General features: G+C 50.2%; 6 protein-coding genes across 6 annotated transcripts; 3 read left to right on the top strand and 3 right to left on the bottom strand.

Moving 5' to 3' along the window:
- Positions 1 to 214: 214 nt before the first annotated feature.
- HOO65_040329 (ABC transporter) lies at positions 215 to 5,236 on the bottom strand (the record flags this gene model as incomplete). Its single annotated transcript, XM_071002474.1, has 3 exons — positions 215 to 516; positions 597 to 4,941; positions 5,066 to 5,236. The coding sequence occupies 3 exons, from the start codon at positions 5,234 to 5,236 to the stop codon at positions 215 to 217; spliced, it is 4,818 nt and encodes a 1,605-aa protein (XP_070859172.1).
- Positions 5,237 to 8,598: 3,362 nt separating this feature from the next.
- On the top strand, positions 8,599 to 10,110 carry HOO65_040330 (Cytochrome P450 94B3; the record flags this gene model as incomplete). The annotated part of the gene is made up of 1 exon (XM_071000632.1): positions 8,599 to 10,110. The coding sequence occupies one exon, from the start codon at positions 8,599 to 8,601 to the stop codon at positions 10,108 to 10,110; it is 1,512 nt and encodes a 503-aa protein (XP_070859173.1).
- A 556-nt stretch (positions 10,111 to 10,666) lies between these two features.
- Positions 10,667 to 11,738, bottom strand: HOO65_040331 (Casein kinase II subunit beta-1; the record flags this gene model as incomplete). The annotated part of the gene is made up of 2 exons (XM_071002919.1): positions 10,667 to 11,470; positions 11,580 to 11,738. The coding sequence occupies 2 exons, from the start codon at positions 11,736 to 11,738 to the stop codon at positions 10,667 to 10,669; spliced, it is 963 nt and encodes a 320-aa protein (XP_070859174.1).
- Positions 11,739 to 12,804: 1,066 nt separating this feature from the next.
- On the top strand, positions 12,805 to 13,830 carry HOO65_040332 (Lysine-specific demethylase 8; the record flags this gene model as incomplete). Its single annotated transcript, XM_071000633.1, has 1 exon — positions 12,805 to 13,830. The coding sequence occupies one exon, from the start codon at positions 12,805 to 12,807 to the stop codon at positions 13,828 to 13,830; it is 1,026 nt and encodes a 341-aa protein (XP_070859175.1).
- Positions 13,831 to 14,536: 706 nt separating this feature from the next.
- HOO65_040333 (uncharacterized protein) lies at positions 14,537 to 16,080 on the top strand (the record flags this gene model as incomplete). The annotated part of the gene is made up of 4 exons (XM_071002786.1): positions 14,537 to 14,746; positions 14,831 to 14,935; positions 15,003 to 15,397; positions 15,450 to 16,080. The coding sequence occupies 4 exons, from the start codon at positions 14,537 to 14,539 to the stop codon at positions 16,078 to 16,080; spliced, it is 1,341 nt and encodes a 446-aa protein (XP_070859176.1).
- Positions 16,081 to 16,128: 48 nt separating this feature from the next.
- Positions 16,129 to 17,007, bottom strand: HOO65_040334 (2-dehydropantoate 2-reductase; the record flags this gene model as incomplete). Its single annotated transcript, XM_071000634.1, has 1 exon — positions 16,129 to 17,007. One exon carries the CDS (start codon positions 17,005 to 17,007, stop codon positions 16,129 to 16,131), a length of 879 nt encoding a protein of 292 aa, XP_070859177.1.
- Between the last annotated feature and the right edge of the window lie 8,507 nt (positions 17,008 to 25,514).

The following is a 25,514-nucleotide window of genomic DNA, read 5'->3' on the forward strand; positions in this document are numbered from 1 at the left end:
GGAAGAGATAACTAAAGCCAAGAAAGAATGACAAGAAAAAAAAAAGGAAAAGAAAAGGAAAAGAAAGCAAAGTACACCGTCTCGCCGGAGTAGTTCAACGCTAGCTGAGAAAGAACAAAAAAGGGAATTACCGAACGCAAAAGAAAGAAGAGTCCAGCGACTTGCCTTGCCTTGTCTTGCCTTGGCTTCGGCTCTAAGAAACAGCACCTTCCTCTCACTTCATCAACAAGCGCTTCCACCACGCTCTCTTCTCATGCTCGCCTGAGTTCTCTTCCTGTACATCGTGCTCGCCTACAATCGCCAGGAACACCTGGTCCAGCGTCGTGGTGCTAACAGAGTAGTGCTGGATACCCAACATGTCCTTGTTATCCTCAAGGAGGACAAGCAACCGGCCAATAGCGCTAGGTGCAGAACCAGCAGCACTGATGCTAGCTTGTCCATTGGTGGGTCCGCCAGTAGCAGCCAGAACGGATCTGGCAGGGACGGAGAAGCGGGTTTGGCCATGGTATGTTTTATCTGTAGCAGGACTTGTTAGAAACTCATTATCGAGAGTAAAAAGAAAAGGGGGGGGGGGGGGAGGAAAGAGAAAAGCTTACCCTGCATTACAACGTCCGGCAGGTTCGCCTGGATCCAGCGCTGAAGCTGTGCCATCTCCCTATCGCTCGTATGTGGGGCCGTCTTGCTAACCAGGTGGATATGCAGCGCATCACCGAATCTGGCTCTCAGCTCGTCAATAGTGCCTGATGCCAGCATACGCTTAGCCATGATACCAATACGTCCAGCCAGAGCGTCAGCCTCTTCCATGCTGTGGGTGGTCAGTAGGATGCTCCGGCCAGGAACCGTATTCTGCAGGGTCTTCCACATGATTCGCTTAGCCGCTGCATCCAATCCCGATGAGGGCTCGTCGAGCACTACAACGCCAGGGTTGCCCATAAGTGCGATACCAAGAGAAAGCTTGCGCTTGTTGCCACCAGACAGTGCATGTGCAGGGCGCGCAGCAAAGGCACCAAGGCCTACAGCAGAGATGATGGCAGAGACACTATTCTCCATGTCAGGAACACCACGCACACGGGCATAGAACTCAAGATGTTCTTTGACGGTCATGCGATCAATAGCGTCAAACTGAGGACACACGCCAAGGTTGGCACGCGCAGAAACCAAGTCTCTGGTGACAGAAAAGTTCTCCACCAAAACATCGCCGCCGTACTTGCCCGATGGACGCAAATCACCGCGAATCATAGAGATAGTTGTCGATTTTCCAGCTCCGTTAGGACCGAGTAGGGCATATACCTCGCCTTTGCGAATGTCAAACGAAACGTTATCAACCGCCGTGTTTTTGCCAAACGTCTTGGTCAGATTTTGCACCTGCAGGCCAACTGAGCTGCCGGGCTCTTTGAGCTCAAAATATTGCCCATCTTCAGTGTCGTTGCCTGGCCCAGGAGTCTTGCCGCGCGAAAAGACCTTGCGGAACCACGAAGCAGTACCACCGCCGTCAACAGACAGTAGAATTATGGTATACAAAATCGTTTGCAGAACTAGGTACAGAATAGGGCCGCCGTAGTACTTGATGGCGACGGGGTTGCTAGCAAGCTGCTGGTTATCGCAGGTAGTAGAAAAGACATTGAGGGCTACAAACAAGGCGCGGATAATGCTACCAATAGGAGCGAATGCCGACGCAACGTAGTGCACCAGCAAAAGCTGGTCATCAACCTTAGTTACCGAGGCAAAGCTGAGAGTCGACATATAGGCGATGAAATATACCGCAAACACTAGAAACTGGAAACCAGCGACGTAGGCGTACGTACCCAGTTGTGTTTTGACGAAAAGCGAGGCTACATAGCCCAAAAGTATCGAAGCCAGGCCGAAGAGCAGAATAATCAGAAAGAGATATCCAACATGGAACCATGCATCAGACATGGCAACCCAGATGACAATGACGACGACGCTAGAAGCAATGAAAATCAAAAAGTCTACAGCAGTGTAGGCAAGCCAAAGGGCACCAGGGCGGACACCGTTGGAGTACTCAAAGCTGCGAATCAGAGCGCGTCTCTCGATGTTGGGGTAAAGAGCAAAGAAAGCTGGCGAAACGACTAGAGCAATGCACATATACAAGACAAGCTGCAAGCTATCGCCCATCGACGGGTTCCAAGGTGTAGCGAACGATTCAATCTGCGTATTTATAGAGAGCCCTGACATCAATGAGTTGAATGTGTTCTGCGATATTAACGCATTAGTGATGTAGTCATTGGCCTTGTAAGCGAGAGTAGCAGTATCAGATGACGATGAGGGGATGAATAAACCACCAGGTGCAATGGAGCTGTAATTCTGTCCAATACCAGACGTAAACTGAGCCATAGTATCGACGAGAGTGTAGCTAGGCACAACTCCATATCGTGAAAAGCTAGTATTGCCAGAGTCTAGATAGGTCCGCAGCACATTGTCGGTGATAGCTGAGGACGAGCCAATGAGCAGGAGCGAGCCAAGGTCGCTGGCCTTGAAGTCAGCTTCGTTACCCTCATCATCGCTTGAGTCGCTCGGCGCACAACCAGTCGCGTTCTGGTCTTTGATCAGCAGAGACGTCAGCAGAGCACCAATAATTGGAATCACGAAAGCAATAAAGTGCGGGATCCAGCTGGTCTTAAGGACTGTCAACCTCTTTCTAAACAACACAGCAACCTGGCGGAAGTAGCCTGTGGGCTGGCCCTGAGTCAGCCTTAGACGTGAGTCAGGGTTAGATCCGTCAGCGCTTTGGTTTCCGTGTGTCGGCGGTCCCTCGTGGAAGCCCTTGACAGACTCCTGATGAATTTCCTCAGCCATGCGCAAAAACACGTCCTCGATTGTTGGACCAGAGAAGCGGTAGTCGTTCAGACCAATATTCTCTAGTTCCCGGATGACTTGTGCCGCAAGAGCAGAGGACGGCGCTATATACGTCACTATATCGAAAGCCACGACTCTCTCGACACCCCGAATTTCGGGCGTCATGTTTATGTGGCCGTGAGTCGTCACGTGCACACGGTAGCCACCACCCAACGTATCTTTGAGTTTGGCTGAGGCGCCCTTGGCTTTCAGCACGCCCTTGGAGAGAACAGCGATTTGGTCGGCTAGAAGGTCGGCTTCGTCAAGAAAATGTGTAGTCAAGATGATCGTTCTCTTTCCGCGCTCAGCCAGCAGAATGTCCCACAGCTTGCGTCTACTCAGCGGATCAATGCCACTACTGACCTCGTCTACACAGCAGACAGCACTTCCACCCGTCAACATCATGCCCAGCTGGAGTTTGCGCTTTTGGCCACCGGAGAGAGTGCTGGACAGGGCCGTCCGCTTTTTCCCAAGGTCGACGGCTTCGATCAGAGCACGGATTTCTTCTTTAGTTGCCTGATTATTAGGGGACTTGAGACGGTTGAAAATGGAAATGTGCTCTTCAACAGTGAGATCATCCCAGAGAACATTCTTCTGCGGAGCAATTCCCAAGCCGCCAGTGCCATCGATGGTGATAGAGCCAGACGTGGGCTGGTGCATGCCAGAAATAGCGTCCAACGTGGTACTTTTGCCGCTTCCGTTGGCGCCCAAGAGGACGATGATTTGGCCACGGCCAGCATTGAGGGACAGTTCATTGACAGCAGTCACAACACCTTTAGGCTTCTGAAAGCACGAAAGCATAGTGTTGAAGCGAGAGGGCGTGTACACTTTGGACATCCTGTCGATAACCAGCGCTGTGTCCTTCATATCTCGCTTCTCAATCTCGGCAGGGTCGACAATGATCTGTCGTGCCTGGCTGTTAGGGCCGTATAGGCGGTTCTCGAGCAGTGCGCCCAGAATAGGATATACAATAGTTTGGATAAGCAGGAAGACCCAGAAGGCAATGCCCACAAGCTCAAACTTTCCCTTGCCAGTCGGCGGCTTCTCAATCAAGCTGGCTCCAATCCTTTCATACTCAAAGCGAGACATCAGCACAACAAAAAAGATGTAGGCGCATGGCGGGAAAATCAGACTAAGAATCGCAACAGTGGCAGAGTTGGGATCACCCAGCATCTGGGCCATGATTGCAAAGCCACCAGCCACAATGATGGTAGTATTTCCACTGATCTGGGCACTCTTGAAAAAGGCCGAAGCGAATACAGAGAAGGAGGCCATAGATAGGCCAGCAAGAATCTGAAATAAGATTACTATCAACGGCGAGGTGTGTGTGAAGACACCCTGGCGCATGATGATGGCCCCAAGAATCCAGGCGGGAAGATTAATGATGGAGAACGACATGTGGGCCGCAAACATTCGCATGCAAATACTGTGCCAACGCTTCTTTACAGGCATCATAGAGTCGATCAGACGCGACATGCCAGTCTCCTTCTCCTGTGTCATGAAGCCGGTCAAATGGTAGGTGATGAGAAGCACCCCCGAAGCAAGCACTACGCCCATCCAATTGATGACGGCCTCCTGGTAGTTCTGCGTCACTTCGTCATCGCGCTCCTTACTCGTCATATCTGTGTATGGCAGCGAGTCCATGGCCTGAGGCAGGGTTGTGGCATCGGAGTCGACAGAGGAAATGGCCGTATCAACAGCCTTTTTGAGGGGCAGCACGTAGGTCTCGGCATCGTTGTCCGTCTTCTTAATATCAATGCGAGTAGCATCCAGCGCACCATCAAGGCGCAGCGTGTAGTTCCATGTTCCGCCAGAACCTTCTGATGGCGACGAGTGGAACTCAACAGCACCGTAGCAGCGGCTCACACCGCGTAGTGAAGAACGGCACAGGACAGCCAGATCATCGGCATCGGTGAGATTAACAGTCCTGACATTTGGGGAGGCGACAATAGTAGAGATCTGGCCAATTACACTGTCGATGTCGCCGCCTGTGAGACCGTTGTTCACGAACGCGATGGTCTTGCGATCGTCATCGGCGGCAAGGGCAAGGGCTTCAGGCAAAGATCTGATAGGTCGTACAGAGCCCTGTTATAAGGGTTAGGGTTGTTAGTAAACATAAAAATTCGCGTGGGCACGTGATAGGACAGTCAAGAAGAATCACAAGGAGCTGGGGCAGATGGCACCATCCTTCGCCAGGTCAGAAACTTACCACACCATACTCTGCTGGAGATGAGAACAAATTCTTTGCAAAGCTAAAGACTGCCGTGATGATGATCGGTGACACGAACGCAATGACGATAGTACCCAACAAATGTCGAACCAGCAGAATGCGGAAGTTCTTGGACATCAGCGCCCATATCTGGCGTAGGGCTGTGGCCATGCTTTTGCGCTGTAAAATGGCAAGAGCTGGCTTTGCTTTTCTTTAGGCTTTAGGCTTTATGCTTGTAGTGTTTGTGCTCAAAAAGACAGACGCGCTGTGCCAGCAATAGAAGCCAAAAAAACAAAGAGAAAATCCGGGTTTAACGTGAGAAATGGGGAAATAAATAGGTAACAAAAAAGATTAACAAGTGAAACGGAGAAACGGAGAAACGGGAAAGTTGGAATAAGTAAATTCTCGGGCGGCTTATTTCCCAAGCCAAGAATGGGAGTCCAAAAATCAGAGACCAAGAATGGTTCAACAATGCAAGGCTTTCTTCCTGGAGATCTTTGCGTCTATGCTGCTAGGGGCGCCCGATTCTTTATATAATTCCATCATCTTACACCAACAAGCGATGGGAAGTATGCGAAGACGGGCGCTGTTGTTGCAACTTGCAGGTGCCGGAGGGGCAGAACGCCGACCTCCTCCCTCGTCTCGTCTCGTGTGTGCCCCGGCGGCTTTGTCAATGATGTGTATGTCTTTCCTTAGGCCTGTCTTGGTCTGGAAATGGAATAAGCCTTGGCATGGATGTGAAGTGTCTAGGCAGCAGTAAAACGACAGGAAGCAAGCCCGGCCGGGCTTGTTATACAGAAATCCTTCTGTCCTTCTTGCTAGTTGGCGGTCCATCCCTATTTTCAGGTATCCGCAGAGAAGCGGCAATGCAATGCAGTATAGCCTAGCTGGTGATCAAATACGACGTCTTATTGTTTTTGGCTAAGGCCAAGGCAAACATGTGCATATGGTCAGTAGTGCATTTCTTTTCCCTCGAAGCGTCCACAATTAAGCCTCCGAACAAATACAACAGCCAGAAAGAATAAGACATGCAACTCACCAATGCCTTCGTCCAACCCTTTGACGCACTGTAGGTGCTGCGCCAGGGTCTACAGCACCTCCATCCATCCCACATTGCCGTATTGCATTCCCCATCCGATAGTGTCTTGCTTATGCCGTTGCAGCACCAAACGTCCCGGGAAGAGTCAGATCAAGATTAGATTTCAGACACGTATGGCTTTGCGTCTTTGCTGGCTCCTGTCTTGATGGCCCATGACCTTGATGCCCTGGTAATACAGCAGCCGCCAACAGGCCAGTATAGCTCGAAGCTCGAGGTTTCATGGGTTTTCAGAAAAGAGAACTAGGCATGGTGTATTCATGCGCTGCTCTTCTAGCTGCAAGGATCAGGCCAGCAGGGCAGCCGATAAAGAAACAATAAATATAGCAGCAATAAAGACGAACGCACTTGTCCTTTTCAACAGGGAACATATCGCTTCTGTTGGCGACTTGATATGGGTCTGTGTGTTACGTAAGCAACCCTAATCGTCTGATATAGACCCTAATGTGTGTTGTTCGTAGTCTAAATTGAAGCAGCCGCGTCTGCTTCAACTTGGACAACAATATAATCAAACAACACTGTGTCCTGCTTCCATCTACTAAAACCTTTAAGTGTTTTCAGCCTATAGTTGGACAGTTAGACTGCACGAAACTCCTATTGTCTCCATGGTCAGTTGTGTTCTCCTACCGCGCCTTATCAGATCGGCTTCTTTTGTCCGTCCGTTTTTGACGGCCTCCGTCAGTGTCTTGTCTCAAGAACAATATCAATGCAGGTCTTCTTCCTTGCGCTTGGGGTACCCTGACTTGGAAAACGGCACATCCCCCTTCAATCTATCTATTATGGCTGCCTAATTAAGTAGAGAGACATCGCAACTTATCGGTGTGGCTTGTGGTCCTTTCTTGACATCTAGCCCGACCACTAGATAGCTAGTCCTATATTCCACTGAAAATATGCTAGAATCAGCAGCGCTTAGACTTAAAGCCAAACTCTCTCGCGAATCGAGGGCTGTGCGAATACCAAAGCTCCTGGTGTCCGCAGATATTTACCCCCTTTTCCCTCTCATGCCAGCACAGCATGCGCAGCACAGCGTACTTGGTAATTCGGGCAAAGCTACATGAACCTGACAGTAAGCAAACTTCTGCCTTCACTGATGGAACCAAATACGAAATTGGATTCTGCTAATGGCCGAAAATGACGTTAGAGCCAATCCTGCACAAGTGCATCTGCGCAACTGCAAGGAACAAGCAGGCGAGCGTCTAACCAGAGGGGCAACCCTTGGCTGACACCAAGGCACCTTACCTATCCATCTTAAGCGTGTCCCCTCCCTTAGGTGATGTAATAGCTGTCCTGTGACTAGGCAGGCAGATTCTTCTAGTATAGCAGCAACTCCTCCTCCTCCCATCCTGCTCCTTGTCCTCAGGCTCTCCATCGCAAACTTTGTGGTCGGCTGTGTGGCGGGTTGGATCACTTCTCTAGAGTGTATACAAGAGAGTAAGTTGCAATCAGGTCACACCGCCTCTCCACAGTCTCGCCTCCCCCTTTGGATTTCGGCCCATCCCAGCTCATGTGTTTGCATCCATGGCCTCTACATGTAGGCACAAGAGACAGACAAACGCAAGGATGGGAGCAGATATGGACGCAGACTTGGAAAACGGAAGCAGTAAGCTTCACTTGCCCCCTCCCTTAGCTTCCCCCAATCCGCTTGTTCAACCAGCTAGCTAAACCCAACTTGCCTCCCCATAGCGTCAATGGCAACTTGACAAAATCTGTGTGCCATGCCATCACTGTGGGAGAAAGGTTGTTTGACCCCTTTGTGTTTTTGTGAAACCATCGGCGCTTGTTAATGGCCGTCTACCGTCATCTGGATAAAATGCCCCTGTCCTTCACTATGGCCCTTGTACAAATACATATGTCCGTCGATTATTTTTTCAAAGTCGACGAGTGGCTGAGCATGCAAGATAGGAGACATCCCTGACACATGCGGAAGCTTTCTGTCTCGCCTTCCCTCTCCCCTTTCATCATCACCCACCCACAATCCAGTGAGTCCTGTCAGTGTTTCTTCTTCTCTCTTTTTTCTCTTTTTTTGTTTGCCTCAACGAAGAAAACCCCAAAAACAAGATCATTAGCCCATAATGGTCTAGATCTTACACACAAATTTAGCAGGGGCTCAGACGTACTGTCGGGTACCACCTTTTTCCGACTTATCAATCATAATCTTGAAGGGGGAGAGTTATAGCATAGGATAGTCTATAGCACAGTGCTCACCATAGAACTAGGCGTGCTTAGTACCAGCGGTAGTAGTCCTACTACAGCCAGATACTTATACATTCAGGGTTAGTTTAAACCCTATCAACATCCGATCACGTGACCCGTAATCTTGCACAATCTTCTCTACGCTTTGTCAATGGTTTGGTCAATTCATGCGACAACATCTGGGGAGTGGACTCACGGAGCCTTCCAATTCTTCATAATGCTGCCGGGCCATTACATAAAATAAATGGCCCTTCTCCAGATTATCCCGCCATCAGCTATTTGGGCTGCTCTTATTACCGGAGCTTGCCTGACCCTTTACTCTATCTTTAACTCACCCAGCATCAAGCGCCATGGCCAGCCCCTTCGTCGAGCCCCAAACACCCTGCCATTGATCGGCAACGGCATTTTGTTTCTGCAGGATCGTTTTGCTCTGTTCCACTGGTTCACGCGTTGTGAACAGCAGTACAGCTACGAAACTCTACAAGTCTCGGTGCCAACCCTGCCGTCCGGTGTAGTTGTTAGTAGTCCCGCTAATGTTGAGTTCGTGCTCAAGCATGTCGGCTTGTTTAGCAAGGGGAGCTTCTTTAAAGAGCGCTCGTGGGACCTGTTTGGCCACGGCATCATCAATGTCGATGGTGAGCTCTGGCGTTTGCAACGTCGTGCAGGCCTTTCCTTTCTCAATGCTGCTAATCTCAAGGCTCTGACAGAAGTCGAGCTACCTCGTATCCTAGACGCAAGCTTGGCCGAGCTGCGGCAAAACGCTCACGACACATCGATCGTTGACCTGCAGGAGTTCTTCCACGAAATCACCACCCAGCTCATGGGGCATATGGCGTATGGCATGGAAATGCACACTGGTGATGACTTTACTCAAGCCTTTGAATATGCTAGTGGGGTGACTGCAGAGCGCGTGCAAAATCCTCTGTGGAAGTTGACTGAGCTGTTTACTGGCGGACGCATGCGCGCTAGCATTGCCGCGGTGCACCAATACGGCCGCGAAATTGTTGCTACTGCCGTTGCTGCCCGTCATAAAGCCAGCATGCGGGGGAGCGGTAGTATCAGCGGTGCTAGTCTAATTCACTCGCTGTTAGACAGCATCGGGAACGAGAAAATCGTTGCTGATGCTGCGCTTAACTATCTCTCTGCTGGCAGGGATACGACGGCCCAAGCCTTAACGTGGGTCTTCTTCCTGCTTGCGCAAAACCCCGATGTAGTTTCATGCATGCGCGCAGAAATCGGCGCGTTAACCGGCCCACCAATAATCCAGGACTTACCTTACACGCTTGCCGTGTTTTACGAGACCCTGCGTTTATATCCACCGGTGCCGTTCGAAATCAAGCAGGCTGAGGAAGCTACGACGCTACCCGACGGGACCTTCCTGCCGGCCAAGTCCATCGTGCTCTGGTGTCCATGGGCTATGAACCGCTCATTTACCACATGGGGCCCCGACGCTGAAAAGTTTCAGCCCAGTCGGTGGCTGACGCTTGACGAAAAGGGAATTCCAAGGATTCTTAATAGAAGCGCGGCCGAATTCCCTGTCTTCAACGGTGGGCCCCGTACGTGTCTGGGCAAGAAGATGGCTGAGGTAGTGGCCGTTAGAGTCATCGCTGAGGTGATACGGGGGTTTGATATCCATTTGTGCTGTGGTACAGATCGTCGTAGTGGTAGCAGCCTCACTCTTCCTATGGAGGGAGGGTTGCCGTGTCAGGTAAGTCTGTGTAACGATAAGGCGCCGCCAGGCTCAGCACAAGCATAGCAGGCGTTAGTATTTAAACCAATATAGTTGCGCTCGTTATTGTTTACCTGGTCTAGTCGCGCGCATACAGATAGTCACGAGATGAGACAAGGCCAAGGCCAGCAAAGTCAAGCCTATCGTTTCTGGCGTTGACCAAAATAAATAAGCGGAACAACAAAAAAGGCAAAACAGCGAAACAGTAGAACGGAAGAAAAAAGAGCTCTCAAGGCATTGTATAGGAAGAAAGTCATGTCCTTCTTCATCATCATCATATCATGTGTGCAATTGCTCCCATTTTCTTGGATATCATGGCCCATATTAATCTCATAGTCCAGCCAACTCCGTTCCCTCCTCATATCCTCTCTCCCCTCCATTTGCTTCCCCATCTCCTCTCCTTCTCCTTCTGCGACATCATAGGTATAAAAACTATCCGCGAACTTAGACCTCACGTTGTGCGTGTGCGTATGAATGTGCTCTGTGCTTTGTGCTTTGTGCTGGCATGGTAGTGTAGTCCTTCTCCTCTTTTCAGCCAGCCCTTTCGGCCTGCAAGTCTGACACCCGCTCTACAGCTCTGTCCCTATAGATCATTATCGGCCGTCTCCACGCGCATGGGGCTGCTGTTATTAGCTCTAGCACGGATAGTGCGTCTGGGCTGTGGGTTACCAGATTTCGGTTTATCCACTGTAGCAAGAGCCGTCTCATTCAGCTCATTCATATCGGTAGGCCGCTCACGCAGCCATCGCATGCGGGGGCCCGTCTTAGAGTACTCCGACACGCGGAATCCGTATATCCGGGGTTCGTAGATGTGATTGCTACCAAGACCGGGTGCAATGTTCTTGGCGTAGAAGCCATTGATAACATTTGGTGTCTCGCCGCTTGCCCGCACGCCCGCAATCACGCCAGCACCGCGCTTTGTCAGGTCATATTCAGGGAAGGTCAGCAGGAAAAGCGCGCCAAAGGTCCGCCCAAAAAACGCGCCGTCAACAGTCTGGAAGCGGCTGTTAGGCGGGACGTACACATCCAAGCACGAGGGACAGAAGAGCTTGACCGTGTCTTTGCCAGGAATGTCAGAAAGGCCAACGGGGAGGGTGCGGGCGTTTTCGCAGTTTGTACGGGGGCAGGTGCCAAAGTGACCAAGCTCGTATTTTTCGCTCATCTGTTGCATGCCGGGACGCGAGCAAATGTATCTTTGGTGGATAAGACCATAGAGCAGTTCGGCCGAAGACTCAATGATAGAGAGATCACTAGTGATCTCTTTCTGTAGTCTCCTTTCAGTCTTCTGGTTGGGTCGCATGTCTTGAGCCTCGAGCGAGGGCTCTTCATCGTCCTCTTCCTCCTCTTCTTCTTCCTCGTCGTCTTCGGGCTCTACGTCAAGAATCATCTGCACAGCAATAAATGGTTAGAATCCGGCGCAAAGAGAAGGCAGGGAAATAGAGAGACCCAGCACTATAGTCGTGCAAGTACTAGGAGGTTTCTTCGAATTGACTAACCTCAAGAGCCTCTTTGTACATGTCAACCTGTGACTGCAGGCCGGTCAGGTTAAAGTCATCTTCTATAAAGTCCTCTGAGACCTCAGCATAGTATTCGTGCCCAATAAGCGAGCAGAACGATGCGATCCAGGACTCGGGAGCACCCGAGGAAGAAGACATGGTATGCGAGTATAGTAGTTAGTAGTTCTTGATCACAAGGAAAAAGTGAGTTCTTGATGTTGAAAGAGGACACTGAAGCACCCTTTTGGAGGTTTAGCAGCCAGCAACGCTAATGTAAATGGAGAGGTTCAATGGCTAGACTATAGAGGCGAGTGTATACACAGATGTACATCCACACCGCAGAGGTTCTGATGTGACCTATGACAGGCCAGGCGACTACCCTGAAAAATCACGGATTGTCGGACTGGCGCAAGCCAGCAAATATAGCGATAGCAAGAGTCGGAAGAGCGAGACCTAAGATACGAGTGGAATTGGTACCGCTGAACTTTAGGAGGGCGGTCCGGATCCCAATGATCCAAGAATATCGGCTTATCTTGTTGTCTAGAAGGTTTATCGGAATGGGGGTCGATCCGTAAAGCCAAGGTGGTGAAAACGGGGCTCCGTGGTTGTCGCCAGGTTAGGAGAGAGGAACTTGTCGCTAGGGAATGCTCAGTCTGACCGGGACTGGTGGCAAAAGGAAATGCTGAGGGTAGGACCAGAATGCGAATAGGGAAAATAGAAACAATACTTCAGGGCTAACAATCTTGGGTGGAGTTTTGGAGGCCAGCCCGCCGCTATATGGTGGGGGACAATCTTCTTGAGACTTTTGCACTTTGCAAGGCTGGCCTATGATGCGAGTCAGGTGTCGGCAAATGGCGGCGGTCCGTCACGAGCACACTAGTATTTTGTCAACCCTAATATTGTATCTAAGGGTTCTTGCTCAACAAGTGAGATCCGCAAATTCGGTGGATAGGCTATAATTGTTTTGAACAATGGCCCATGGCTTTTACTCTGCAGACATCACTTGTTAGAACTATTACTGCGTAATTACATGGCTATGGTCAATCCATCTCTATCTATGTGCAAAGCAAGACCGCCATACAGTAAATATCTTACTATTCGGAAGTTGACTCACTGCTCATCTTGGAAATATAAACCCCCAGCGCCCCTTCTCCTTCACTGAACAGCATTCCTCAAGCCAGCAACCCATTATGCCTAGCCCATAGAGCCCATCTCTCTTTCTACCATGTCCCGAGTCAATCCCGCATCCCGCCTCACCACCAAAGCCCTTATTGCCTGGTCTACCCACATAAAATGGCCTCAACAGCGGCCCTTCCACAGTGGCCCGCAGCCTGTTCCCATGGCCGGCTCGCTAGACTCACTATCTGTCGCTGACTTCCAACACATAACCAAGAACCTCTCCCAGCCGGTTATCTTTGAGGGGCCTTTGACGAATGCCGCCAGCCTCCCCGCTATGAAGAACTGGTTCAACGGTAGGGGGCTAAACAAGCACTACTTCCAGGATGTTCATGATACAGAAGTTGTCTACGAACTAATGGGCCCAAGACCAGCACTCGACGGCTCCACAAAGCCATCGGCCTTCTATAGCAGTCCTGAGTTCCTCCGGGCTATGTCAAAAACCCCAGAGTGGACACATGGCCGGCAGGACTTGGCACCACAGTTCTTTAGTTTCTCGGGGCCTTTGTCGCTTTTCATAGCTGCTCTAGACTCCAATATTAGCCCATCCTGTGACGCCCCCGTCACTAAGCTATATATTGCTCAAAACACGCTCTCTTCGTTGCCAGCAGTGCTACAAAAAGATCTCCCTACGCCCTCGCTCATCACAAACTCCGGCAAGGGTGATGTGTATGGCACTAGTATTTGGCTTGGGCTTGAAGAAACCTACACCCCTCTTCACCGTGACCCCAATCCCAATATACTTTTCCAAATGCACGGCTCTAAGCTTCTCCGGCTAACTACCGCCGATATTGGGGAAAAGCTCTTCCACAGAGTCCAGGCTACTTTGGGGCAGCAGGGGAGCTCCAGATTCAGGACACAGGATATGATGCAGGGCCCAGAACGAGACATGCTTGACCACGAAGTCTGGCGCGAGGCTAGTGGCGACTTCATGGAAGCGCGCTTGTCTCCAGGAAGCGCCCTATTCATACCATATGGCTGGTGGCATTCGGTCCGCAGTAGCCATCAGGATGGCCGCTTAAACGCCTCTGTCAACTGGTGGTTCCGCTATAGACAATTTCGACAAAGGCTCTAGACAAGGAATAATGGGCTATCCCGTAGACAAGGAATCATGCAGGGAAACTGGATAACAATCTAGACCGTCAGCGTCTTGACATCTTGGCAGTTTGGCTCTGGAGGCCTGGCCTAGCTTGTGTACCTCAGGGCTTGTCGGGTCATTTGGCCTAACAAGGCAAAGCACGCCTTTTTTCTCTGTGTAGTGCTTACAGTTCAGCCTTTATGAGGGCCGAAAATTCAAACAGTGTGGCAAGTTACCCGTAGCTGAGAGCTGGTTCTTCTCTAAGCTATGCCCACATTGGCTATAAGTATCAACTTTCGCGCATCTTTGCTCTCTACCGCGAGCTATAAGAGGACTTGTGGCTAAATCCTTCCCTCGCAGTATCACGGCTCCTTGTCTGTCCTGTCAGACTTTGGGGGGGGGGGGGGGGGAGAGAAAAGAAGAAGATAGGGAGAGAAGCCGTGTCTTGGAGAGTCCAATCTTCAGACTAGAAGGACCAAGGGTCCGGCTGTCTTAGCACCCCACCGACAAGTCAGTTTCGCGGGAACAATTCCTGCCTTCCTGTCTTCCTGTTGGGCGTAGTGCTAGTACATTGTTAAACACCCCCATCTACAATGCCATTACTTATATCCATAGTTCCCAACTACAGAATAGCACATCTTGCATCTGTTGCCCAAGCGTCGCACTTGCTCTAGCCCCATCTTACTGCGAGCCATCGAAAAACATGGAACCGCGATATCTGGGAGACTATGGCAATACGACATATCCCATTAAGGACCCATCTACAATTCACAGCAACCGGGCTTGGATAACACACACTGTTGTAGCACTGTGCTTCATTCTTTCTACGCTGGTTGTGATATGTCGCATATGGAGCAGATATTTTATACTGCGCCGGATGGGCCTTGATGACCTGCTGGCGATAGTGTCCTTGGTATGTTTTCTATCTTCTATTCCCTATACTGACCCATCCTAATATTGCGCTATTCTACCCCCAACCTCTAACACTGCTCTCTAGCTCGCTGTGATTGGTGAGGGTGTGTCTATGCTGTACGAGGTTGAGTACGGCATGGGACGACACCTCGCAACTCTCGATTCCAATCAGATGTGGAAATTTGAAAGGGTATTGCTTTCCCCACCTCCCCCTTGTCCAAGCCCAATCGTTAGTTACACTACACACAGCTAATCAGCCAATTCTCTTTACACCACAGACCTTCTACGTGACAGTCGTAGTGTACACAGCAGCCCTGCTCTTCCTCAAGCTGACTTTCCTTATCCAATACTATCGCGTGCTGGCTGTGCAACACATGCGCATTTGGTATATCAGTTCTATCATCATTGTGACGCTGTGGGGAGTTTCCCAACTCATGGTGTCGATCCTGATCTGCATCCCCATTCGAGGTTACTGGGACTCGAGCGTCAGGGCGAGATGTATCCCGGCATATCCACAGGTGTATATTAATGCGACAGGCAATGTTATTACCGATGTCATGATTTTGCTTCTTCCCATGCCAGCCATTTGGCAACTCAACGTCCCTGCAGGACAAAAACGGGCTCTGCTCGGCATTTTTTCCCTTGGTTTTCTGTGAGTTCCAATTCTGTGCCTCTCATGTTTTTAATGTGCCAACTAACTAGAGGCTCTTCTCTCTCCTCTCTAGCACGGTTGCTATCTCTATCATCCGTTTCCAATATCTCAAGCGCTCTGATGATGTAACCTGGACCAACGTTGTTGGTTCTTCGTGGTCTCTTGCCGAAATCACCTGTGCGCTCGTCTGTGCTTGCCTCCCAACCCTCAAGCCTGTCCTTTCAAAGTGTTTGCCATTCCTGCGACCTCGGGTTACATCACGGTCTCCATTGCAGCCCGGATATAGTGCAAGAAGGCTTATCAAGTTCTCTCGCTCATCTCCTACGGACATCACTGGCACAACAGTCTATGACACCTCCATCGCCATGGATACCATGAACACTACAAATTCTATGACTACTACTTTGAATCAGAGCATGGAGGATCTGCACCATCAGCCACAGCAGACAGAAGTAGGGAACCTAGAACTTGACATTTCTGCCAACTATTCCGAGTATCCCTGGGCATATATACCTGATCAAGATCTTGGCAGTATTGGAGAAGCGCAGATGCTCAGGATACAGCACGATTTAGGCTTAGCGCCCACTACAAAGATCGAAGTCACGTCGCCCGAGAATCAAGGGGATATTCCACAAAGCGGGACCATCAGGGTAGATACAGAAATCACGGTGGTAGCCGAATGATAACCTCTCATTGATGCGAACTCTAACAGAATCACCACTACGACAAGACTACAGCTTCGACTTGTCATGCTTGCGCATTTCCTGCAGGCTTCGCAGAAGCGCATACAGGGTCTGCAGCCTTGGCAGCTCAACGCCCTTTTCGCGAGCAATACGAACAGGATTTCCCATAATAACCTCCAGCTCCATCGGCCGGCCTGCTTCCCAGTCGAGCAGCATGCTGGGCCGTGCGCCTGTATTTCTGTCCGTAGACTTTAGGATAGCCTCCGGTTTTGCCAGATGCTCAGGAAACTCGCGGCCGAGAATCGCCGGGACAGCAGCGCGGATCTCTTCCATAACACCCCTCAAGTGACGTCTCAGTTCGGGGTCCGAAGCCATGTCCGCATTTCCTCGGCCTCCACATAGCACTGCCGACGGGTTCATGGCCGAGTTGATGCACAGCTTGTGCCATCGCACCATTTGCAAGTCCACTTCGTCATGCACATCTACATCCTTGATGCCTCCGGAATCTCCCCACCACTGTGCCAAGGCTCGAACAGCCGCATTTCCTTTTCTCGCCAGGACATCGTCTGCGGTTCCCCAGCCGTCGGTGTACGGACCGATACTGATGCGAGTCCAGCGGTTTTGTTTGATCACGCCCGGCGATTTCTGCTCAGCACTAATAACAGTCACAGCGCTAACAATAGGGGTGCCGGGAAACCGGGCACGGTACGGCGCCTCTACACCAACGCCGTTCTGGATTAGTACAATGACGGTATCACGACTGATCAGCGGTGCAATAGTATCAGAGTCGTCGTTGATGTCTGGCAGGGCTTTGGTAGCTACAAAGACGTAGTCCCATGTGCCACTTGACTCAGCGGCAGCTGCTTGGACAGAAGGGTACACGGCAGTAGGCGAGAAGTGGTAATCGCCAAATGAGTGTGTCTGCATTGCGACGCCATTTTTGGAGAGAGCTAAGTAGTTGGAGCGGGCTACAAGTGACACCTGGACGCCATCTGATGGCTAGAAGTTCCAGATGACGAAGATAGACATTAGAACAAACCGCTTCTACTTCAAAAGACTTGGCGCTTCTGGTTCTCGAGCTAGAGTATGGGTCATTCTCACATTATGAAGCCGAGAGGCATAAAAACAGCCAACAGCACCGGCGCCTACGAACACGGCATTCACTAGCTCGCTCATTCTTGGCTAGTTTACAGGTAGGCGAACGGCGATGATGATGCTGACTAAGCGGTGTATCGAGGGAGATGTTGTGGCTTTTTGGTTTGATAGATCAAAACAGAGTAAACAAAGGCAAATCAAATAAGCATGCTGGTAGCCTGGTTAGATATGACGAGCTGAAAACTGCTCAATCGGCACGACTTGCTTCCGCCGCGAACCTTGAACACAACTTTAGCTTGGGCGGCTTTGCACAGCTTGTGCAAGCCTATGCTGTCCTCGCAAGTCTCCCAAGCCAGCCTAGTTCAGCCAATCACGTGAGGGCTTGTCTTCCGATTGGCCTATATTTTGCTGAATCCTAGCTGGGTTACTTGCGTACAACTCTAGGATGCTGTGATCACCCTCCCATTCGGCAATTTTCAACTTTGAACAGCACGGGGGAGGAGGAGGAGGGGTCTAGATTTGCCCTGCACTGGCGAATGACACTTTCTGGTATCTTGTGCCGATCCAGGGACAGGCGAATGAACAGGTTTGCTAGTTAGAACACACACACATACATACATACATACATACATACATACATACATACATACATACATACATACATACATACATACATACATACATACACGCTTTATACAGACCATGCTTTGCGAACGGCACAGTACTTGTCGTCAAATCTTATTTGGCCCAGCCTCCTCGTCTGTCCACGTCAGCCGACGACAGCCGATGAATTTCGAAACATCCCGCATCCAGACGAAAGACAGGAAGAGGCCATATCTGTGCAGTGCGCCACTGTCCTTATGACGCAGCGCTCGCTCATTCGCTCCGGACAAACACTAGCGTCTCCGGTTTAACAAGTTGTCCCGGGTTCCCTGTCTTTTTATCCATCGAGTTCTCTCTCTGTGTTGCCCCCACCACCCCATTCATCGACCCTTCTTCTCTCCTGGGCCAGCAAAGCTACGACGGATTTCCGGTTAAATTCGCCGTAACGCCGCGTTTACAAAGATGTTCTAGGGTAGAGGAGGAAAGTGCACCGCATAAAGAGGGTTACTTAGGGTATACATAAGCCACTTTTATTTAAATCCGGGCCGACTCAAAGTCCGGATGCAGCAGCCTCAATCTCATCTTACGACGAGGTGAGTAATAAAATGTAACCACAGCTGATTCCCGGCCTTTCGTTGACGATCATAACGACGTCTCAAAACCAGGTGCCCAGCGTCGGGTCGATACAAGTTTGTCTATGCCAGTGCGAAAACGTGGTTGCCATACAGCACAAACCGAAGTCTGCAGATGCGAGCGAACCACGTCGATAGCGAGATCCCACGAAGAGATCTTGCTTACTGGCAACACGGTTACATGGTCACGGTGAGATATGGATGGTTTTACAGTCGTTTTGCCACCACAAGGAGACAAAAGAAGCCAGTCAGTCAGCCAGCCAGTCTTGGTTTGGTTGGCTAGGGCTGCCTGCAAACAGCCCATACCTCGTGCGTCGATGGCGTGTCGAAATTTGACTGAGCGCGTCACACGAGTGGCTCGAAAGACACCTCGGCGAACGTGTATGGGCGAGTGAAAGTAGAGCAGGTAAATGGAAGCCTGTCAAACCAAGAGCTGATGGAAAAGCGGAAATATTCGATGGAAATTGGGAGGAGGAGAGAAATGGCAATGTTCACGATACTGACAAACACTAAAATTTATACTCTAGCTTTTTTTTGTGGGGTCCCCGTTTAATTATGAGGGCTAGGGAAATGAACAAAGGGCAAAGGAAAAAAGTCTCGCCGACTGGCTGGCAGTCGTCGTATATATTGATTGTGGGCCTCTCAGCTGTCCGCCAGGTGCCGGAACCAGCCCCGAGCTTTTGTGGGGTCTTGCTTGTCACGTGAAAGCCCTCAGACAAAACCGAACGAAACGAGACTAGCAACAAATCGTCAGTCAATTGGAAAAGCCAACAGCATGAAAGCCTGTGATATAGCCAATTATTAATGTATAGCGGTGCATTGCCTCTATCCCATAATGCAATGCGCTAAATACCTCCGAGACGGCCGTGCTATCGCTGCTTCCCAATGCATGACAAAGCGTGCAAACACTGCTCACCGCATCAAACAACTTAACCCTAATGCGCGTCCAACATCGCATGTCCATCGCCATCCCACACAAGCAGCCATCCCATTGCTACCTATCATCTGCTACAAGCTACACCGACTTCTTTCAGGGTTTGGGACGCAAACATGGGGTAGCATAGCATGATGTTATACGCAGAAAAGTAATAACTCCCAGGCTCGGTTTCCAGGGTCTCCGAACTTGTCAGCAAAAGCTATCGTAACACATGCAGAGACCTTTTTTCTTTTTTTCCTCTTTCCCGTACTAAGACACCAACAGGTTGTTGGCCAAAGCAAGGTATCCTGTTACTGGACATCGGATGCAGCCCCTGGAAATGACGCCAGCTTTGCTTCTTTCAAGTGGATGCCCAAATGTTACATTGAGCATGGCTTGCTTTGTACGTTTCGGCCGGAAGGCCGTCCCCTGCCCGATCCCTCTCTCCCTCTCTCCTTCTCCCCCTCCCCACTCCATACTCCAATCACGGGATCACAGAGACTATCTTTGCCAAAAACAAAGCGGATATGTGCGTCTTGTTGTGAACGTGATTTTTGTCTTCAACGCCCGGTGACGTAATATGTCGGCTAGGAGGCGACAGAGGATGAGAAACGGCCAAGGAGGAGCGGGAAGAGAGCCATTCGTGGGTCACAACATGAAGGGCCGCAGGGCCAGACCACAGAATCACAAGGGGCCGTATGGGGCTAGACGGAAGCAAGAGGGCGACAAGCAAGCCTTGCCATACATGGATTTGAGATTCGAGTCGCCTGGCCATCTCTCAATGGGCAGTTGGAAGTGGAAAGACGTCATTCTACCATCCTACCATCCTACCATCCTACCTGTTTACCCTTTGCGTTTGGATTGTCTATGTTCTGTTGGCTGGCTGAAGGAGCCTGGGCAAAGCAGATGTTTGCAGAGCGACAGACACGCATGCAAAGCTGCGAGGCTAACAGCTGGAGAGAAGAAACAACTAACCCATCCATCAATGCCAGTTGGTCGAGTCTGCTAAAAGCGCACAAAGCCAAGTGCTACTAAGCTTACTACAATTAGACTACTTGACTACTAGGCAACAAAGAATCTGCTGCGCTAGCAGGCTCTGAAATCAACTAAAATGGAGGGAAACAGTAGCCCGAAAAAAGAGGAAGAAAAAAGGAATATCCTACAGATCTCCGGGTCTGGGTCTGGGAGCCGAATTCGGGCGAACAACAAGGAAGGCAAATGCAAACATGTAAGTAGCAGAGCGATGTTCTTGGCCTTGCTTAGGAGCGTGTAGTAGATTTGTAGATTGAAAGCAGTTGAAGAGTCGCCTGACTGTCCTGTCCTGTCCCTCCCTTCAAGAAAGAGAGAAGGGAAACCCCGCCCAACCCCTCAGCCTCCCTTCTTCGTTTGTGAGCTGATATCAATCTATGTACGGTACATGTAGGGCAAGGTAAGGCGACATTGATTCAGAGCTGCTGCCCGTTGCCGACACGCTGTGTAAGTGTGCAAGGCAAAGACAAGTGGGATGAGAAGACTAGCAAAAAGAGAGACACGGGTGCACACCAAAGACCTTTTGGATCCTGGAGGCAGACGACAGTTCAGGCAACGACAGACAGACATACACAGACAGACAGACATACATACACAGCGTACCGGTTTTTACCAACATTGCTATTTGCTATGCATTGACTCGCCTTTTTCTGCCCTATTGGCCTTCCGGGTTGCCCTCTCTTGTTTGGAACGTCTGCCGAGGGCCACCGCGGTCCCAAGAGCAAGGCAAGGAGGGGAAGAGAGGAGGGTATGCCAAGCATCGAACAAGAGCTCGATCCCACTCCACTCCTTGTTCCTCTCTCCCAGCTCTGCAGGGCAGCTCTCGCCAATTGAGCGAGCCAATCATCACAGCACAGAAACCGCGAGCCGGGCGGCCGAGAGGAGGTCGGGTCAAGAGGATCAGGGATCAAATCAGGGTCTTTGTTAGCGCAGAACGGAGGCCTTGCCCTTTAACTTTGACCAAAAGCGAAGGGGTAAATGAGGGGCTCAATATGCATGCATGCATTGCATCATGGAGAAGAAAAAGAGGGGGGAAAGGACGAGAAGGAACGACCAGATGCGATGCCTGCATATACCTGCATACAGATGCGAATTAAAGCTACAATGTGTAATCCAGGTTGCTTGTGTTTGTAGCTTGCATATGCTAGCTGCAGTTGGTTGTTTGTCATTCATGCAGCTTGCTGTTAGCCGGGCAGGTTCGCTTTTCTTTTGCTGCTGGTTGCGGCCTCTGATCTGATAGGGCAAACTCTTTAACTTTTGAGCAAAAGCCGAGTCGAGCTGCCAGTTGAGCCTGAGCCCTGCAATGTTGGCTTGCTTCCGTCATAACATTGTTCCAAGGTGTTTGTTTATTTGCGTTTTAGCTGATGGGGGCGAGGGGAGGGAGGCTCCTACAAAGGAGACAGGGCATGGAGCCGCCTACGAGTGAGTTAGCTAACAAAGCTATACAGAGCTGGCCAAAGCCGACGGGAGGGGAGGGGAGGGGAAGCCTTTGGAGGGCCTGGCCTGTTGCGCTGTTCAATTCTAGGTCTAGCCCATTCAGCTCTCCAGATGCGCATCCTATTCGCCGTTTTAGCTTCGAATCTGACGGCGCTGGACCTGCCTGTGCAGCTAAATGCGCAGCTTTCTAATGCCTTCAAGCAAGCTCAACCGCCACAGCTCGACCATGGGCCGACGAGACAATGCAAGACAAAGACACATTGGCTCAGGAGGCTGGAAAAGCGCTTTTGTTTGCGGGCTCCTGCTCTGCATCGGTAGCTTTCCATGATGCTACTAGTTTACGAGGTTTTCTAATGTGGCAATGTAGGTAGGTATGCGCACAAGAAAGGAAAAAGACGGCCCTGTTATTAGTGTCTAGCATGCGTGGATATGACCTACGTGCATGCAATATGCATGCATGCATGCATAGTGCAGTGCAGTAGCATGGGGAGGGGAGACTTCAAAGCAGTCTTCACATGCAGAAACACAGAACACAGAACACAGAACACAGAACACAGAACACAGAACACAGAACACAGAACACAGAACACAGAACACAGAACACAGAACACAGAACACATAACACACACATTCACATGCACACGGAGGGTGCAGAGAGGTATGTAGGGTGCAGGCACATATTCGCACACATCTTGCCAACTAGCCCATACACACAACCTTCCAACCTGCCTTTTCCTCCTCACCCTTCACTAGCTTCGTCCAAACAAAGAGCTGGTATTCAAGGTATATTTCCGACTGCTAGCTGACTATCTAGCTGTCTGACCATCTAGCCGACAGGCTTCCCTTTTGGCAATGCTGCTTGTTGATTGGTGCTAGAGGACCCGGTGCTGTCGGCTTGACGCTAAACAGCCACGGGTCTCTGTCCAAAAGTACAAGCAACCAAGTTTAGTGCAAGGTTGCAGCAGCTCGAGTTTCGTTCCGTTGCAAGTTTGGCTTCGGCTCCAGTTCCAGTTCCAGTTCCAGTTTCAATCCACAAAAGATGCTGGCTGTTGATACTCTGTCACCCCCTCGTTTCCTCTTCTCTTCGTCTCCTTCTCGCATCCTCTAGCAAATCCTCCCAGGCTCGCACGCACCGCACTTGGACGACGAGACTGGACCTCCTTGTTCTAGCTAGCTTCCCTTGCCCCCCTCCCTTCCCTCTCTTCCTCGCTTGACAGGCTTTCCTCCCTACTCTGTTTCCGCCCTTCCAATCGAAGCCGATACTACGAGTACAGCACGCAAAACTTATGGCAGGGCCAAGTTTTGGACCGACCTATGGACTGGACTGGACTGGACTAGCGAGAAGCAAAGCAAATGTCTGGGTCGGTCTGAGCAGTGGCTTATACCCACAAACAACCAACTTTTTTTTCTTATTTTTTTTTCCATTTTTTATTGTTTTTATTTGTTTCTGATAACGTATGCAGGTTTAATCCAGGTAGGCTTATTCCTCGTGATGCGATTTGTCTGCATCTTCTCCATATTGGGGGAGGACCGTATGGTTTGGTATTTTGTGATCCTTTGCATGCAAGAACAAGAGAGAAAGACTTGACACGATATGATTTGCTTGATTTGATGCCCCCATTGGCCCCCTCTCCTCCTCCTCTTCCCCATCCACACCACTTTCTCGTCTCCGTTACCCTTACCGACCAGCCTCAAATCTACCTTGATGCAAAGAACCAACATGGACTCACACCACCGGCCTTATTAGCCGTTTTGGAAGAGGGGCAGAGGATGCTACGTCTACACGGTCACATCAGAACCTAGCTACAATGTCGTATTGGCTACGAAACAAGACCAGGCCAGCCAGCGCAGTCCAGAGAGGACCCAAGACCCGAAACCTTAGACCCGACCCCAGACCTAGGGTTTGGGGGTTTGGATGAAGTTGCATTTGGATTGGATTGGCTACTCAGGGCTGTTTGTGCGAGCAAACATAAGCAAGCATAGCATGTATGCTATTGTTCAATTTGTAGCTGGCCCTTTTGGTCGCTACCTCCAATCTCAAATGCCGATCAGGAATAGGGTTGGGAGATCAGTTTAGCCATGCAAAAACAAACAAGCAATCAGGAAAGGAACGAAGCGTATGTACGTGCTACACATGCAATATATCACTGATACTTGTCGCGGTCGTTGCTGCTGTTGCTGTGCATAGGCATCAGGCCAGGCAAATTAGACAACAACGCCGTGTTGCTCGTATAATTATGATTGCATATTTAAAGCAACGTACTGTTCCCGGTCTGTTGACTTTTTTATTTGGGGGGGGGGGGGGGGTAAACAGAACAAAGAGACCGAATTTGTTTATTAGATGGCCTGGCTCATTGCCACAACCCGGTTCCGGTCGGGTTCGAGTATCATGTTGCTGGCCCAGGCTCTGGTCCGTTGATCAATTGTTCGATATTGGTGCTGGATCTGGGTTTTCACATATTGGACTGTACCTTTGCTATTAAGACCAAGCTTAGACCAGTCATCATCAGAGGTGGGGACTTAACTCCGTGACATAGGTGAGGAAGAAGATGCAACAATAATAGCACGGAAAACACAGGCACACATAACGGAGGCAACGAACGACATAGTAGCTATCTCTCTATGCCTGCTGGATGACCGGATGCAGGGGGGATGCAGGGCAGCACGGAAAATGGTACCTTTTTTCTCTTTCTTTTTGTTATTATGCATTGTACTCTTATTTTCATTGACGTGCATAAGAGGAGAGGGGGGGAGGGTGAGGGGGAGGGAAGAGAGAGAGAGAGAGAGAGGGAGGGAGGGAGAGAGACAGAGACAGAGAGACAGAGAGACAGAGAGACAGAGAGACAGAGAGACAGAGAGACAGAGAGACAGAGAGACAGAGAGACAGAGAGACAGAGAGACAGAGAGACAGAGAGACAGAGAGACAGAGAGACAGAGAGACAGAGAGACAGAGAGACAGAGAGACAGAGAGACAGAGAGACAGAGAGCCATGGAGAGACAGAAAGGAGGAAGGAGGAGACACGGGGATATCTGCATATTCAACAGTCCCCTACAAGATCAACTGGCAATACCATCCGATAGCCCATTCCTGGTTTTGCTAGACAAGTTGAAACTGACGAACGGGAAGAAACCAAATGCCCACAACAGGCGCAGAGCCTGCAAGTTACAGACAGGGCTTTGCAAACCTGTTACATGAGGTTGTAGTAGGCCCAGAATAGACAGACAGCAAGGCACTGGCACCACATGAAATTTCAGGAACAAATCGGCGTTCTCGTCCTGTTCCTATTACGATAGACTTCGTGGACCACTAGAACAAGATAAGCCTCCTACCACGAGCAACAAGCACGGGCGGCAAAAAGAAGAAAAACGAATAAAACGAATAAAAGACGACTAAAAAAAAGAAAGAGAAGCAAAGACAAAGACAGGGCAGGGCATGGCAGGACAAATACTCCGTAATCACATATAACTTAAATCAGGCAAGTGAAGAGTCCGTTCTGATATTGGAAGGGGGGGATGCCCATATAGCCAGAGTCGGATAATTTGTCTCTTTAAATAGAAACACCAGAAGCATAGGCCCATAGGTCGACTTCATTAGCGATGGGTGCCACGGCCTGCTGCTGGCATATATGGACATGTGGATGTGCAGTAGATAATGGGTATTTGTCATTGCGGCTAGCAGACGGAAAGAGATACAGCACAGCACATCGTATATAGCACAGTGC

This window comes from Ceratocystis lukuohia (genome assembly GCF_044167205.1).
Source record: "Ceratocystis lukuohia strain C4212 chromosome Unknown Supercontig4_pilon, whole genome shotgun sequence".
In the NCBI taxonomy this organism is placed as follows: Eukaryota; Fungi; Ascomycota; class Sordariomycetes; order Microascales; family Ceratocystidaceae; genus Ceratocystis; species Ceratocystis lukuohia.